A 19,668-nucleotide genomic window follows, 5' to 3' on the forward strand; every position below is an offset into this window, starting at 1 on the left:
TTAGGGTTACCTTGAATCCCCGCATATAAGAGAATATTAAGAATTTCACTTCACTCACGCAATTACCTTTAAATATACCAGTCAGTCACACAAAATCAGGCTGGATCTAATTAAGCAGCCTAATTACACTATTAAGAGAAAGAATGAGTGAGAAAGGTGGCTGGTTGTGAGTGAGAGAAGTAGAAAAAAAAAGGGTTGTCAAAAGTATGTTAAATGGGTTATTAATCATGTAGATTTTTTTTTAAATTAATAGTTTTTAAATTTTAAGAGCCACTAAATTGTAGAATTGAGTAAATTCAAACTTACTTTCTTCTCAAATATCATATGTTATCAGCAGAAAACATGACACGTGGAGAACATACAATTTGCCTCTACTTTCCTTCATAATCATTTCATTCAAACCACCAAATCCAAGTAGTGACTCACCCAAGTGACAATAAGAACCCAAATACATTTGTTGTCATGGAAATGCTAAAATAACTCGTGGAGCTTTTGATTTGATTTAGAATGATTTTTTTTTTATACTTCTCTTTTTCTCTCACTTTTATTTCATAACTCTTTTAAATAATAAAATATTATATTCAACTAATAAAATAAAAATAAATGAAATTTTAAAATAAAATAATAATATTATTGGTTGTAAAGTTGAGAGTATGGAAAAATCAGAGTTTCAAAGTATCATTTTTTTTTATTATCATAAGTATATGAGGCACTAGAATGCCTCAACAAGTGTTTTCCTACCTATTTACACTGTTTGTATCTTTCTACAAGTGTTTTCTTGAAACTTTTGTTTAATCTTTAAAAAAACAATTTGTTGAGTGCCATGACAAAAAAAAGTTTTGATTAGAGTGTTATATGTTGACTTGATTAGCTGTAAGAATCATATTTTAATGACATATTGTATACATCGGGAATATATTTAAAATTAGTCTCATTTCATAAATAATATAATTCATCACCACAGGTTACAAAAGATAAGCACATTTAGTGTTGTTAGACGTTATCATGCAGCCACTTGCATAAAATAATTGCTTTAGAAAGATTATTAAGATATTTCATAATTATATATATAAGTAGTTTTAAATTTCATTTTATAAAGTTGAATTAAGCTTAACATCCATTTTTATCCATTTTTAATATAATATTAATTTTATAAAGTTGAATCAGATTTATATATAGTATCAAAGTTTATTTTGAATATATTTCAATTAGAATTTTTTTAACTTATTAGACCATATGTTATACGAGAGTTTGTTGGACTTATTAGATCAAATCAATTATTTATAATACATAGTTTTACTCATTAATTGGTATATCGATAAGTGGAGATAAATCTCATCTTATAAATCAATTTTATAAAATTTGAGTTAGAGTTAAAGTTTATTTTTAATAAAAAATAAATAAATGTGCAAACCCTAAATTTGGTCAAAAATTAATTTTTTTTATTTGATCTTTGTGTTCCCTTTGAAGATTTGAAAAGATATGTAACAGAGAGCAAAGGAGGGGAATAGTCAACTATTACGATAACAGGGCAATCATGTTTCTTTTATTTATTCTACTCACTCTAGAAAAACTGCGAAAAAAAAGGCTCGTCGTTTTGTGTGACAAAGAAAATGAAAAGTATACATTACGGCAAACAAAATGTACCAAACTATAATGTTACATGTTACATTATTAATTAATTTTTTTGTTTGAAGCTTGACTACAACAAGATCATGTTCTACCATATTAGTCCTACTTCTGAGTTGGCACCATCTGTTTCCCATCTTTCTCTGCCTTGCTCGTGTTCTCTACCGCCGCCATTTCACTTTCCGACACGGTGGCTGCATCCCGGAATCTCTTGTATATGTCACTACTGTAAAACTTTCTTGTCCTCGCCACCAAAATCAGTGAAACAATGGCACCAAAGAAAGTTGCAGCTGCGATGACAATGAAGGATAGCCTGAAGCAATCGACCCCGATACACTTCAATTCCTGCCCTTCCTTTCTTTGAAGCCCCAACGCTGCGAGTTGCTTCTTTGCTTCTTTGTCATACAAATAACCAGTCATTTTCACATTAAGCAGATATAGCCCCAGTGGACTTGCTACGCTTCCAAAATTGTACAAGGTTGCATAATATTTTAGTCCAAAAAGTTCGGAGATAATGGCAAAAAGTAAAGGCCACTGAGCGCCAAAACAGAACCCGATAATCACCGAAGCAGCATAGAGTCCATTTGGCACATCAAACGCTATCAGAAGATGACCAACACATGATACGAGCAGAGTTAAAGTAAGCATAAGAGGACGGGGAAATTTGTACTTCACTAGAAAATGTTCAGAAACAAATCCAGAGAAAACCCGTCCCAGGTAATTCCAAATGCTCACCAAGGACACAAAGGTACTTATACTTTTCTTAGGATATCTGAGAGAGGATCCTATCTGACCCAAGTTGTCTATTGCAGTCAACGTGCCCCCAACACCACATATGCAAGTCATGAAAAGTATCAACATGTCGATGCTGAATAGTGCTTGGAGTATTGTATAGTCCTCGCCTCTTTCCGGTGGACTAAACACATTTTCGCACCACTTGGTGTCGCTGGAAACTGCAGTCTTCCCATCAGTGGCCTCATTCGGTTTCACTTTTTCACCCTCGGTGACGATTTTCACCGGCGAGGGGTCAACCAGAGCAAGTCTTTTACTCTGCCAGATCTTATGTTCTTCGATAGAAACCACGAGAAGTGGGAGGAAGAGCAAGAAGATCACAATACCAGCGCTCACACCGTACTCACTCTGAGTGAAGTTCACCCTTTTCTGTATTGTAATCATGACCAAAAGAAACCCAGCAAGGCCAAGAGAAATGTAGAGAAAGTTGTAGAAAACCTTGAGCTCATTCACCTGCCTCACGGGCTTCATGTAGCGAATGGTTCGAAGGAAAGCAAAGGAAATAGCTGCCGGGAGCCAACCTATGAGCAAAATCAAAGCCCTTGTGTCGTCGTAGTAGATAGCAGAGTACAATTGTGTGATGATTGCACCACTGAGACCCACGTAGCCTTTGAGGATGCCCAACACAGCCCCACGGCTTTCTGGAAAGTTCTTGACACACGTGACTAGAGAACCGGTGTTGGCAAAGGACTGAGAGTTAGCACCTATGCAGATGTAGAGACACATCTGCCACACCTGGGGTCTGGCTATTTTCTGGGTGACCGAGAGCCAAATCATGAAGTAACCAAAGAAGTTCAGGACAGCACCAATGGTTAGGACCACCCAAGGTGGAGTGAACTCGTTGATAAGGCCGGCGAGGATTCCAACGTTGCTACCCAAGTCCTTGAAGAAACTGAGGAGATTGAGGGTAGATTGGTCGTAGCCAAGGGTGGTTTTGATGTCGCCGGAGTAGAGGGCGAACATGTAGGTGGCTCCGGCGGCAGCCATGATTAGAAAGGAGGCAAAGACGACGAACCATCGACCAGTGATGACTTGGAGGGTGAGACTCTTCATGTCTCCCCATCCATGAACACCAACGGAACCTGCAGGTACCCCCAACGCCATGTTTGTGGATAGCAAGCACTGGGTAGTAGAAGAAGGTGCCTACAAATAGAAGTCAAAGAATGTGTCTCTGTGTTGTGAGAGCATGCATTAAATATATATAGACTTTCTTTCTCATGACAACCTTGTTCTGTTCCGGTATACAACCTTTCTTTCGTTATGAATGTGCCATTCTTCTTTTTTTTTTCCTTTTTTTAGAATTGTTCTGTTCTCACTTGGGATAAGCAGCAACATCATCATGAGAGGAAGAAAAAAGTAAAACACGTACGAGAATAAAAGAGATTTGAAATTATTTTCCTTCGTGTGATATTTATCTTCATAATAACAGTAAGATATGATTGAATTGAATACTTTTAATTACATTTAATAAAAATATTTTTTGTTATTAATACTATTTATACCTTTTTAATAGTTAACTGTAACACGTAGTTTTTTATTACATATATAGAATCATTTTTAAAAAGTAACATTTATTTATTACTTTTATCCAAATATTTTATGGTTTATAAATATATAACTTTTATGATAACACTTTAATGTATATCTCCAAAATTATAAAAAAATTGTAATATTGTCATTTTAATTAATAATTAGGGATGTAAATAATCATTATATATTTGTAGGTGATTTCATGTTTGCAGGTTATATCCAGATAACTTCGAAGAAAAATTTATATTATAAACTAGATTTCCTACTTTTTGTTGTTGCAAATATCAACATAATAAGAATTCAATCATATATTTATTATATTGTTCATCAATTGATGTGCATTTTTTAATTATAAAATCAAATTGTAAGATTGAAACCAATAGTAGTACAAAATCATACTAAGAAATGTTTGGATAGAGTACAACTAAGAACTTATCTTATGAATATGTTCCTGGTTGGTCAATAATCATTGGTTTGTAGTCTCAATTGCTTATCTTTTTTATAAATTGACTTGTTGACTATAACATGCTTATGTTTAACATAGTTATTGCTATCTAACATGTTTCTGATTATTTTATTAATGTTTTATTGTTGATGGAAAAAACCATAGTCATTATTAAGATCAACATACTAAACTTCTACGATCGTTCCTTATACTTATACTTATACTTTTGACATACAAATTCTAACCAATATCAGTTCCTATGTGTTTCTTCCTCAATAGGGTCTAAGAGTGTACATTATAAGACACAAATTGTACAAGCAGACTCCAACATTCTGAGATCAGTTGTAGAAGCAGAAACTCAGATTGAGACATTAGTGTTTTGGTGCATGTGTGTGATATGAAGAGAAAGATGATTGGATGTGAGTCCCAATATATTATAATGTATTTGTTTATATATTTGATTTTCTAGAAGCAATATAAAGATTCTTTGAAGGTGTGTTATTAATCACCCTTCTCAAAATTCAATTACCTTAACCATTAAAATAATTTAAGTAAAGGGAAGTTAACTCTTTTCAAATTTTTAATTAAGGTATTTGATTTTGTGTAGATTAAAGCTTTTTCAAATTTTTAACTAAGGTATTTGATTTTGTGCAGATTAAAGCTTTTATGCGTTTGAGATTGTGAATTTACTTTAATTTTGTTGGATGATTTGATTTAGGAAAAAAAATAAAATTTAGAAACTAAAATTATAGGGTCCACTACAAGAAAATTATTAAATATAGAAACTAATTTAAGAGACTAAAATAAATTAAATTATAGACTATTTTATAAACTAAAAAAACTATTGGTTTCTAAAGTAGTTTATATTATTAATAAAAAATTATAAAATAGTTTCTAAATTGGTATCTAACAATTAACTATAAAGGTTTTAAGTACTTTATATTCTAAATTAGTTTTTATTAGTCTTTTAGAGACTAATTTTAATAATAAAAATTACTTTAAATATGAATAAATTTTTAATCTCTAAATTAGGATCTAATTTAATTAATATAATGACTAATTATTGTTGTCTCTAAATTTAATTATTATTTAATATTTCTTTTAGTTGTCACTTTGATTTTTTACTAAGCATTAAAAATTGAAATAATATATATATATATATATACATATATATATATAATTGATCTTTTATTGTGTGTTTTTTTAGCATGGTTAAAACGAACGTGAGTTGAATTTTCTAAAATAACTAATTTTTTGGTTTTTTTTTTTCTCTAAAAGATCTTATAAGTGCTCCCAAGTTAATTGAACAGTTGCGATGGATTAAAATACCTTAAATTTAAATTTAAGTACGTGTAGTAATGTAACTTCTATTAATTATGTCATTAGTATCTACTGATTAACAGCTATAAAAGATGTGATTTCCTACCAATATTAGGAAGTGTTTACTTACATTTTTTTTATTACTACCTACAATTGTCGCTTTGTTTTTAATCTATTTTTTTTATAGGCTTATACGTACAGAAAATATTAAAAATAAACCTTTTTTCTCTATTTTCTAAACAAACATTTTAAAACGGAAAACACAAAACAGATTAAAAATAAGGTAGTATTTTTTAAATTAAAAGTAGAAAATTAGAATAAGAAACAAAAAGTGTGTTAAAATCCCTACCCTCTAACAATTTTGTTATTAAATAAATGAATAAATAGACTAAAAATTAGTTTGACCCTTGTGTATTGGGTTCTCCACCAGTCTAAAATATATCTGGTCAATAAACTAGTGCCTATAAAAACTATAAGTTGTTTTCAAAACGATTGTCGATAACGTATGTTATAATAACATGAAGATAAAAGCTATCCTCTCATAATAACTCTGTCTCATTATATACAGAGACACGCATAGCAGAAAATTCATAAACAATCTAAAAAAACTATAAAACAATCTTTGTTTCTTTGTTTGTTTTCAACGAACTCATCCGATGAGGACTTTTAAATGAGTACAAAAATCAACAGAATAGTATTAGAACAATTATTATGAATTATGATTGCAAAATAAAATATTACTCACTCACCATTATTTTGAACTTCTTAAAGATTGACTCAAACTACATGGTACTACATATCATCATATGTCATATATTTTTTTTAAAAAAAGATGCAGCATTAAAAAAAAATATTAAATAAAAACTAATTTTAAAAATCAAAATAATTAATTATTTATTTGACTCAATTAAAAATCATTTTATAAACTAATACAATTATTGACATCTAAAACAATTTCTATTATTAATAAAAATTTATAAAGTAGATTCTAAATTGTTATTTAATCTTTAGATACCAAGATTTTAGCTATTTACCAAATTTATATTTTAAATTAGTTTCTATTAATCTTTTAGAGATCAATTTAAAATCATCTTAGACACAAAAAATATTAGTTGCTATAGTGACTAAATTAGAGACCTTTGTAGAGACTAAATAAATTATTGGTTTCTAAATTAGTTTTTATTATTGTTAAATAATTTTTAAATTGGTATCTAATTAGTAACCAAGATTTTTGCTATCAAATTTAGAATCTAAATAGTTGGTAGTTAAAACCTTGGTAGCTAATTAGATACCAATTTAGAAACTATTTAACAATAATATAAACTAATTTAAAAACCATTTCTTTTAGTTTCTAAAATGATATCTAATTTAGTTACTATTGCAACTAATTATTTTAATATCTAAAAATTGATTTATATTTCATGATTTTCTTATTTTTTTTACTACATGTAACTATTATAAACTATTTTTATAGATTTTTATTAATAATAGAAATCAGTTTAGATATTAATAATTTTTTTATCTTTAAATTAGTATTTAATTTAATTAATATAATTAATATAATAATTAATTATTTTTATCAATAAATTTAATTATTATTTAATAATTTTTTCTTAGTGTTATAATCATAGTCATATATATCTATCTTTGAAAGACTTGTCAATATGGAAGATGTTACTGTTCATGCACCACTAAACTTATAACCAAATATTAGGTTAAGGATGAACGTGATCTGTTTTTCTACTATTTATCAGCCATTGGACTTATCAAAACCCTCTTTTTTTCCTCCAAATTCAGCTCACATCAACCACAAGTTAGGTTAGAGATGAACGTCATTATATTGGTGTGGGAGTGGGATTCAGTGGTATGCTTTTTATGAGAAAAAAAAATGAGTCCTAATTCAGCATCACTAGTATAAATAGATCTCTTAAATTATAATTTCATATCACTATTATTATTTATTAAAATTGAATTAAAGTAAGATGATCACATTTGTATATTTTAATCTATTTTACAAAATTATACATTATATCAATTTTGATTTATATAAAAGATGCACAAAATCATTTTAGATTTGATAAGTCAGTGCTGAGATTTTGGTTGTGTTCCTTATTCTTGTTAACTAGTCATAATCTTTATCCCTTAAATATTTCTTTTAATTTTATTCTATTTTGGTTGTATTGGAGACTATGATTCAAATAGTCTTTAACATTTTGTATGAGAACTATCACTCAAATGCTCCAATTTATTTAATTGTTTTTATAAATAAAAATAAATTAATAAATGTGCAATTATGATACACTAGGGGAAAATGAAAAAAGAAAGAAAGATAATAATTTAATTTTAATTGAGATTTTTACTAGTTTTAATCTCAATATAAAGATTATAATGATTTGTTTTCATTTCTCAATTTCTCATTTTAAGAGTTTTTCTCCTTGAAAGGTCCATTCTCTCTATCTCTATATATAAAACTAAATTTAAATAACACTTTCAAATATAAAAAAAATATTTTACTTATTTAACAAATAAGAACTCGCTATATATTGAACTTTGTAATTGTGCGTGTATATTTTCCAAAAATTGCATTGAAAAGGTTTATTGAAAAACTCTTTGTTTATTAATTAAATAATAGGTAGTTTTGCTTTTACAAGTTTATTATGAGGAGAAAGTAAGTTTGATGTGTATTAGCATTAACTGTTCTATTAAATTTTGAAATAAAATAATAAAAAAATGTGATACAGAATTGTGAAGTTTATCATTAATGTGATTTTTTGTTTTTGTTTTTATCAGGCTCCAAAATTCTCACAGATACAAACATTGAAAATCGTCTCGTATTTGGAAAGAGATACATAATTTATATGATAATTCTACAAACAAAACAAAAAATGAGCACGTAAATTATGTTATTGTATACTGCTACTTTTCTAATAAGGAAAGAGTGCATATTAATGATACACAATTTTTTTCTTTTCAGTATGCATATTAATCAACATGTTATGCATTTCAACTTGTACGTTCACACAACACCTTCAAGTTCTTTCAAACCAAGAAATTCAAATAGAGTGTGCCCTATTTAAGGAATTTTCTGATTCAAAATTTAAATAACTTTAAATTAAATTATTCCAGTTTTTTATTTTATAATAAAAATATATTTATAAATCATAATTGTATGTTATCTTCTAAATTTTAATTAATATTATTTAAATTTTTAAAAATTATCCTTTTTAAATTAATATGTTTAAAAATTTTATGTTGAAAAATCCATCATTTTTGTGCAATTTTTATTTTTTTCTATTTTTATTTCATATATTTAACTGATTAAATAAAATTTTATGAATATTCACTACAAGAAAAACATGAAATATAAACTAATTTTTAGAGACCAAAATAATTAATTGCAATAATAACTAAATTAGAGACCATTTTAGAAACTAAAACAAAAATTGGTTTCTAAATTAGTTTATATTATTGTTAAATAGTTTCTAAATTGGTATCTAATTAGCAACGAATGTTTTAGAGACCAAATTTAGAAACTAAATAATTGATAGTTAAAACCTTGGTTGCTAATTAGATACCAATTTAAAAACTATTTAACAATAATAGAAATAATTTAGAAACCAAATTTTATTTTAGTTTATAAAATGGTATCTAATTTAGTTACTATTGCAACTAATTATTTTGGTCTCTAAAAATTAGTTTCTATTCGATGATTTTCTTGTAGTGATTTAAATGAATATATTAGGAGTATATATATATATATATATATATATATATATATATATATATATATATATATATAAATTGGATCAAAATGGTAGAGTAACTAAAAAGAGGATGAAATAAATTTATTTCAAAAGGAAATTACCAAAATTATACATTAAAAGAGACTAAAATTATTAATTAAACTTTTTTTATTTTATGAACAAAAAATATACATGTGTTTTGTCTGTGTTTAGTTATATTTATTAAATTATTTGTTTAAATTTAAGAAAAAATATTTTTAAATGATAATGATATTAAATAAATTTTATTAATTATTACTCACTTATATTTGAATAAAAAAACTATTTTGATATTTAAATAATAAATTTAAGATAAATTCACCTGTCGAATAAGAAAAATAGAAAATGCATTAGGAGATTGGAATTTAAAAAATGTCTTAATTAAGATTGATAAATTAAAGACGTCATAATTAACATCGATGAGTTGAAAAGTTAAAGAAGATTTATCAAACTAAATTTGAAATTCAAATGTAAGAATAGAAATTATCTCATTAAAGTTAAACTTCAAATTCTAAAAAATGATGTCTATTATGAGTGCGAGAGTTTAAAAAAAAAAATTATAATATGGTTATAAGATTCAAGGTCCACTATTAAGTACGTTCATACAATAAATCACTTCAAAACCTAATAGAAACTAATGTTTAAAGAATTTATAGTTATAAGAATTATTGAAAATAAATACCATAATTAATATAATAAATTATAAAACTTAAATCTAAACAGTAAAAAAATAAATTAAGTTTTTTTTTTAATGTTGATATGTGTATATTTATCTCATCCGCATCCTTATCTTCATTTTAAATTACTATAACATATTTAATTTATTTAATTTTCTATTTTAAAAATTATAATTTTTTTTTACATAGAGGAATGCAACATATATCTTTTTTTTACAGTAAATTTTTGATAATATATTTTTTTTATCTTTCTTTTTTAAAAATATTTAATAAATTTTTTAACAATACAAAAGTATATATTAGTCAACGAAAATGAAGATAGAACACAAAATTTTATATTATAAAATATAAAAACAAATATAATATAACACTACAAGAAAATTATTAAATAAAAATCAATTTTAGAGAAAAATATAATTAGTTGCTATATTGACTAAATTAGATATTATTTTAGAGACTAAAAAAATTATTGATTTCTAAATTAGTATCTAATCAACTATCAATTTTTTTTATCAAATCTAAAATCTAAATAATTTGTAGTTAAAATTTTGTTAGTTACTTAAATACTAATTTAGAAACTATTTACTAATTTAGAAATTAATAAAAGACTTTTGAAATTATTTTCCTTCGTTTAAATTTTATCTTCATAATAAGAGTAAAATATAATTGATTTGAATAATTTTAATTACATTTAATAAAAAAATAATTTTTATAATCAACACTATTTATATCATTTTAATAGTTAACTTAAATATCATATTTTATTATTAAAAAATAATAACATTCTATTTATATTAAGAATGAAAAATAATAATCATGTGAGCCTATCAGTATGCTATATTTTTAATTTATACTTTTCAAAACCATATAAAACATTATATATGTCATGGTAAAAGGTAAAATTCAAGTCTTACCTATTAGTTTTCTATTAAATATTTTATGAAAAGGTAAAAATGTTATTGAGTTTGGTAATATTATAGATTTTTTTCATTAAAACAAATAACATAGTATTAAATGAAATGGTAAATGGTAAATTTGATTGTTGAGGGGGAAAATGGAATGTTATAGGTTTAAGTGTTACTTTAATTAATATAAAAATGTTGAAACACAAAAGGTGTACTCATTCCAAATTTTAGGGAATGGATATAGCAAAGCCGTTTTATTTGAAATGTTGAAATGTTAGTGTGTTTCCTCTGAAACAGTGTTAAAAAGAATAAAATGGTAAAAGTCAATAATGTTGATATGTATCTCAGTGCAATAAACTATATGGCCATATATAGATAGAGATTGCAACTATTCAACTTTATCTAATGCCTCTATTTTTTTATGCTTCCCAAATAGTTACGTTCTTTTTTTTATGGTAGATGGTTTAGTTGTTAGGCTATATAGGGAATACCAAAAAAATAATTTTTCTTTGTTAGATTATTTTTCCAATTTCAAATTTGTTAATATAACATTATTATCATCAATTATTAAATTTAAGATATAGTCCATCTTGAAATTTAAAATTTTGTTATATTTAAAAAAAAAAAACATCTTGAGTGGATTAAGCACTAAAAAAAATCATGAAATAAAAACCAATTTTAAAAATAGAAAATAATTAGTTGTTATAGTGACGGGATCAAAGATCATTTTAGAAACTAAAAAAACTTTTAGTTTCTATTATTGTTAAATGGTTTATAAATTGGTATCTAACTAGCTACCAAAGTTTTTGCTACCAAATTTAGAATCTAAATAATTGGTAATTAAAACCTTGGCAACTAATTAGATACCAATTTAAAAACTATTTAACAATCATATAAACTAATTTAGAAATCAACATTTTTTTTTAGTCTTTAAAACGGTCTTTAATTTAGTCACTAAAACAATTAATTATTATTGGTCTCTAAAATTGATTTTTATTTCATGATTTTTTTTAATAAAGAGATAAATATATATTTAAAATGTAAATAAATTTGACTTCTAAGTAATATGAGACTAATATGTGTACAGGAACAAGTCTATAGTAGAGGTCTAAGAAGAAAAAATTCTCCTAATTGAGAACTAAGAAAACAATAATTTATTTTTAGATTTTTTCAATCTTTATAGACAACGTTAATTTTTTAACCTCACGTCCAGCAGGATAATATCATTAAAATCAATTACCACTTTCAAAATATTATCTATTTTAAAACTTGAAATTTCATTGTAATTTTATCTTTTAAAAATGACACGGTCAATTAAAAGATATAGATCTGTTTAAAATATAATTAATTTATACTCTAAACATAAATTTACAGTACCTATATAAACATTTTGGTGGGTTAAAGTCTATATATGGTTCTTCTTTCTCATACATTAAGTCAACGCATAAAATAAGACGCAACATATTAAGTTTTGCCTTTGTTGTTTTGAAAAATAAAACTTTATTCATGTCGATTATGTTAGATACAAATACACATAATTAAATCAAAACAATTCATTAAATATTACCTAATACATTATAAGGAAAACTATTCTGTTCATTTTTCATCTTGTTAGATCAGAAACAGTCACACTATTATTAAGAATGAAAATCGTCTCGGTTCAGTGGACTTGGAAAAGCTGAATGATGAATTGGTTTATAAATGTAAAATGATATTTTTTTTTTATTCTTTAAAACAATTTGTTTTGCAGGAAATAACGTGTTTAGGTGATTACAAATTTTTGTTAAACATTTTATTAAAACTAAAAATAATAGTGCAGTTAAATTAAGTGAGGTAATGTTATAGAAAAAACTTTAGTCAGAAGAAATAATATAATATTAAATGAGATGGTATACGTGAAATTTTATTTATGAAGGGTATAATACTTTAGCATAAAGAAACACAGTAGATAAATGAAATAAAATCTTATTAAATAAATCAATTTTAGTCAAAGTTTATAACCTAAACAAATAATTGCAAAGTAACTAAAACAACTTGTCAACCACACTCATAATTGTTGTTTAAAATGATTAATAAATTATAAACTTAGGTTATAACCTATTACCTATATTACTCAAATCTCCTTACCATTATATACTAACTAGTGAATGTTAAATTTTAAAAAAGAAATGTTTTATTCACATATGAACGGTAAAAAACATATATTTGAGATTGTTTATAATAATATAATATTTTTTTAAAATTAAAAGATAAAATAAATAAAATAAAAATTTATTAAAGTGTGAAGTTTTTACTGTTAAGAATGTTAATATATATCAGTACCTATATTAAAACAAATAAATAAGAATGAATACTGTGGTCAGAATTTATATGGCATGGATTAACTTATAGATTCCAATTTAATTGTTGTCTTTGTGGAAAGTAAAATGATAAAATCTTCAAAAAGCAAATAATTAAAACTTTAAACTTAATTTTTTCATATATATATATTTATATTATTTTGAAAACAAATTACGAGTTAGTTTATTCTGACCCTTAAGTGACCCATTAGTTTAGTATATTAAATAGAACATGTCATAACATGTTAGTGAATTAAATACCTAGTTTTGTCTAAGTTTATTATGTTATTCTTAATTAAAAAAATAAAAAATTCATTAAAATCACAAAAAATCAATAAAAAATAATTAATTTTTTAAAAATAAAATAAATAATTAGTATATTACTTAAACTAATCCAAATTTATTCAAGCAAAACCAAAAGTCTATAAAATTATAACAACGAAAATAGCACGACATCAATCGATGACGAAGAATATCCTTTTCAATCCATGTTTGAAAAGTATCTGAACGAATCCAAGAGAAAAATAGAAAGTTTTTTTATTTTATAAAAGTATTTAGATTTTTAAAACATTATATTTTGCAGTTTTATCAACCCTAGTTGCACAGTTGTCAACTGAGGGATCACACTCCAAGAACTTCACGTGTTTCACTATTTTAACTTTCATTCATTATAAGTAACACGCTAATCCACAAAATCTTTTCCTTTTGACTTTAGAACTGACAAATTTAACACTTCTTGATGGCAAGTCAGAGTTATTTTCTTAAAATATAAAAACAACTTATTTTAAAAATGTCAGAAAAAAATATTTTGTGAGAAAATAAATAGAAAATAGGAAATTTTCTGACATTGGAAACTATGTTATGAGTGAAGTGTGTAGTCAAAAAAGGCAACCCAGTGCATGGTCAAAGAATTAATGGTGGAAAAGCTCTTACACGTTTCTCTGTTCCCACGCAAACATGGTCCCAATTTTTAGTCTCTAATCTATCTAAACCTTAGAAATGGACAAACCGACAAACTATGAAAATGGTTTTTCTATTTCATACCAAAAACTGTTCTTAGTGTATACTTTTCATATCACTATCTTTTACATTTTATTATTTATCTGAGGAATAAGATGGGTTCATCCAAATCACCACGTAAAATAGAAAATAATAATGATTCTAGATGAAGAAATAAGATACCACAACACCAGTCACTGGATGGAGACAGATTCAGATCTAAGTTAAATAAGTCTTCGTATCTTCATAATTCATCTGTATTGAAATTTGAACCTTTTTTTTTCAATGATTTCTATACTAAATAAACATTTAACAAATATATGAATTTGCTTATAGTATATTACGTTTGAGGGATGCAAATATTTCCCATATTAAGTTTATAACATTTAATATATAAATAAGTTTAAAATTTATTTTCTAAATCGATTTTATAAGTTGAATTAAGTTTAAAGTAAATTTTTGTATTATAATCATTTAGAGTTTATAGTTTATTTTAATAAGAGTTTGATGGAGTTATCAGACCATTTGTTATCAGACCATCTACCAAAATACATAGTTACACACACGAGTTGACAACATCGAAATGAAGAAGATATGTTGAAGATTTCATATAAATTAAAGATTAGAACATTGCAAAATATATAGATAGTTACAAATCTTATTTTATAAATCAATTTCATAAGTTGAATTAAGTTTAAAATTCACTTTGTAATACATTTCATCAAAATTATTAAATGTTAATACGATTTATAATATCAAGAATAAAATTATAAATTGATCTAAGTATTAAAAAAAGAAATATTAATTTTAATACAGATTAATTATAAGGTATATAACCTTTAAATAATAAACTAGTAAAATGTGGTAGGAATTAGTTGTTGTTATTGATTAAAGACTAATTATTAAGTAATGAAATTTCAAAGTTGTTTACTTATGAGAGGTCCCACTTGACTAATGAGTTGCCAGAAGTTTCCTTAAAGTCAACTTTTTGCATATGGGAATATCCAAAATGGAAGGAACAAGTCAGTCATCACTAATTGAACACCTTATCTTATTTCTTCACCTTTTTTTTTTGTCTACACATCTTTTTCTATGCTTTTGTAATTTTGAATTAAGAATATTGTTATTTGAAAACTGAACTTTGAAATGGGGCCTAGGCCTGTTTGGATCAAAGTTGTGAATGCAGTTTTAGTTTTAAGAATTTCAATTCACACTTCCAAAGTGAGGCAAAAATGAAAAGGAAAATGCTCTTGTAGAATTGCTTTTGTAGACTAGCTTTTTTGAAGAATTTGAATCCTCTCTTGTTCACAACTTACCAGAGAAGCCACCAACTATCTCTCTGATTATTGCTATAAATAAGAAACCCTAAATCTTATTCCCTTTCCCAGTTGCTTTCACACCCTTTACCAAATAATGCATTTAGCTTTACTAACAATAGAAAATGGCACAATGTAGTACAAAAATCTAGCATATAATTTTGTTTGACCTTTTAAGTCTTATTTATGGTTAGACAAACCTAAAGCACCAATAATAGGGAAGACAGTGTAGTACAAACCTATTTACTAGGAATCAGGTTTCTCTTTCAGAAACCTTTTTGGAAGGGTATCTTTAAAGTGTTCAAACTTATATTTCAAAAAGTGTTTAAAATTTATATTTCGAAAAGAGTTTAAAATTTATACATTAATTAATGAAGCAAGTACTTTTATACAATCAATTATGAATAGTGTAAGAAATCATTCTAAAATAGTAATTGCAAAAAAATCAAGAATATGACTTGTAAAAAAAAATCATGAAATAGAAATTAATTTTTAGAGACCAAAACAATTAGTTGTAATAGTAACTAAATTAGTGACCATTTTAGAAAGTAAAAAAAAAATTGATTTCTAAATTAGTTTTTATTATTGTTAAATAATTTTTAAATTGATATCTAATTAGCAACTAAAGTTTTAACTATCAATTATTTAATTTTTAAATTTGGTCTCTAAAACCTTGGTTACTAATTAGATACCAATTTAGAAACTATTTAACAATAATAGAATTTAGAGACCAATTTTTTTTTTTAGTTTCTAAAATGGTCTCTAATTTAGTTACTATTGCAACTAATTATTTTGGTTTTTAAAAATTGGTTTCTATTTCATGATTTTTTTTAGTGATCTAATTGGTGAGTATAAAAAATTCTTATGCAACATATTATTTTTTTCTTTGAAAACAATTGAAATTTTACACTTTAAAAGAAACAGTTTTTGAAATATATTAATATTAAGTATAGTTTGAAAACAAAAAAATTGGCATACTTATTTATCTAAAAATAATGTTTCAAATATTATTTTTCAGTTTTTTAAAAAATCAGAAAAAACAGAAAAGGATGTGAAGAAAAGGAAAATTAAAATTAAACCTGCCATTAACTATCACCTCATTAAAAAAAAAAACTATTACCTCCTGAGTTCATAAAAGGAGAGTTGAATAAGGTCATAACATCCATCAACTTTATCCCAGGGAGTTCTGTGTAACTTCCAATTCACTTTCACCTATCATTACAAGAAAATCATGAAACACAAATTAATTTTTAGAAACCAAAACAATTAGTTGTAATAGTAACTAAATTAGATATCATTTTAGAAACTATATAAAAAATTAGTTTATATTATTGTTAATTAGTTTCTAAATTGGTATCTAATTAACCAAGGTTTTAACTATCAATTATTTAGTTTCTAAATTTGGTCTCTAAAACATTGGTCGCTAATTAGATACCAATTTAGAAACTATTTAACAATAATAGAAACTAATTTAGAAACCAACATTTTTTTAGTTTCTAAAATAGTCTCTAATTTAATTACTATTGTAACTAATTATTTTGGTGTTTAAAAATTAATTTTTATTTTATTATTGTGCTATAGGAGCTAGGCTACAACTATTATTTTGTTCACTAATGTAATACGTTTCTAAAATAAACAAAATCTTCTTGCTAAGAAACTAGGAAATCCAGAATCTATGAACTACAATCTAGCAGTTGTCCTAGACTAAGAAAAAGAAGAACTAGGTCTCTGATGTGGCTTCTGCATTATGATTTTCCGTTAAAATCAACAACAGTAGAAATCGAAGAAAAATCAAAATATTTATTCTGCAACCACCAGATGCTAAGTACTAATTCACACTTAATGCTAACAATAATCGGAACAGCCAATAAGAATGCTTGTTTTTAAACAATGACCACTCTATTCTCTCGCATATAGATAGTGAAGTCAGGACTAATTGGATTGGACTGACTAGGCACCATGTTTAGTGGATGAACTTAATCATTGTGTTCTTTTATAATCTTTATTTAAAGAGATTATTATATTTATAATTAGTGTGCAACAGGATATAATGAAAACTTAATAATTGTCCGTGTGGATGTAAGGTTGCAGTTGACGATCGAATCACGTTAAATTTTATGTCGTTTATTTGTCTACCGTTGATTCGTGATTGTATGTTTCGCTGTGTTTTTTTCATTACAACATATACAACAACCTGTATAACTGGAAGGGATATTCAGCTAAACCAGTAGTAAATAACACTCGCCAAGTTACTGCAGTAGAAGAAAGTGCAGCAATATAAAACTACTCCGCCATTAAAATTAAATTAATTCGAAAAAGAGTATAGTAGAACCACATTATACAAAAAAGATGAAATAATTATATATACTATGGATAAGTTAAATAATATAAATGATTGCACTATTCTAACAAATCACAAATAACAAAATTATAAACAACTGAATCACAGATAATTAAAACTTTTTTCAACTAATAAAAAAAATCTTATCATAAATTAAGTAATAGATTTTTTTTAAACCTATTTATTTTTTTAAATCTCATTTATATTAAGTATTAAAAAGTATAATTATTGTAATTATTTTGAAATAATTATAAAACTGATTTTAATTTTTTATAAATTTATTATAGATAACACACTAATGTCTTTAAACAATCCAAATTTTACAAAGATTTCTTTTTTTTCCAGCTTGGTGGCAAAGTAGTGTAGGTTCATCTCAGCTTCTTTCAACCAACAAGAGTGAATGATTTTTTTCTTCTTCATTGGGTCAACACTATTTGGATAGACGCTTGTAAGTGAATAGTTGAAGGTACAATTGCATGTGAAAGTGAATTTACTACATTAACTTTTGCATTAACTTCAATTTACTGCATTAACTAAAATGGGTGAGAACATGCGAATCGTAGATATGGGTAACCAATAATCACATTTTGTCTTTTTTTTTTATGACAGAATAATTTAATTAAAGTAAAACCCAACTCTTTTACAAATTCCACCGACAGACTAAACTAAAATTATATCACAATTATGCAGCATTATACAGATTCTGCTTGCATCCATAATTCTGCAGCAAACATAAGGAGTCTTTCTGCATAAACGGTTCTGTGTGTGGATGACAGCTTCAACCCTGCATGAGTGTGGATCACATTTTCTCTTTAATTCAGTTCCTTCTTTTCCCTTGCGTTTCTTCCCGCTCTTATAACTCAAAGTTCCGTTTCTTGCCCCCTCCTATCACTCAACGTTGTGTTTCTTCCCCTCCTACCACTTAACATAACATAGAATCAGTGATCTGTAACATTTTCTTTCTCTTATTCCTTGTTAGCTTCTTCACTTTTGCAACTAGTCAGACACATCTCATTTCAGACCTTACCTATCTATACCAAAGCTGCTCCAACAACAACACTACAATGGCATCACTTTCCAATCCAATCTCAAGAATCCTAAAGAGGAGTGGAGGGTCTTGAGATTAGATTGGAAGGTGATTGTCGCCGGAACAACTCTGGTATAGATAGGTAGGTCCGAAAGTGGATGTGCCTCAGTAATTGCAAAAGTGAAGAAGCTAACAAGAATAAGAGAAAGAAAATGTTAGAGGAAGCACTGATTCTATGTTATGTTAAGTTATAGGAGGGGGAAGAAACTCAACATTGGGTTATAGGAGCGGGAAGAAACTCAACTTTGAGTTATAGGAGCGGGCAGAAACGCAACTTGCTGCTGCCATACCAAAAATATTAGTGTGGTTGAGTTTGAGAAAGAGGAAGAAGAAGAAGAAGAAGAAAACATGATGAAAAAAAGAAGTTCTTGCTCTGATACCATGTAAATGTATGGGCAGTAGGGTTATATAGAACTTCACGTGTTCTTAAAAAAACTATTACCTCTTGAGTTCATAAAAACAGAGTTGAATGAGGCCATAACATCCATCAACTTTGAATGAAGACA

The 19,668-nt window shown here is 26.1% G+C and overlaps 1 protein-coding gene across 1 annotated transcript; it reads right to left on the minus strand.

Moving 5' to 3' along the window:
• Positions 1 to 1,595: 1,595 nt before the first annotated feature.
• LOC137828474 (protein NUCLEAR FUSION DEFECTIVE 4) lies at positions 1,596 to 3,723 on the minus strand. Its single transcript, XM_068635077.2, has one exon. It carries the CDS (start codon positions 3,523 to 3,525, stop codon positions 1,735 to 1,737), a length of 1,791 nt encoding a protein of 596 aa, XP_068491178.2. The 5' UTR covers positions 3,526 to 3,723; the 3' UTR covers positions 1,596 to 1,734.
• Between the last annotated feature and the right edge of the window lie 15,945 nt (positions 3,724 to 19,668).

Source organism: Phaseolus vulgaris, chromosome 7 (assembly GCF_051622355.1).
Source record: "Phaseolus vulgaris cultivar YP4 chromosome 7, ASM5162235v1, whole genome shotgun sequence".
NCBI lineage: Eukaryota > Viridiplantae > Streptophyta > Magnoliopsida > Fabales > Fabaceae > Phaseolus > Phaseolus vulgaris.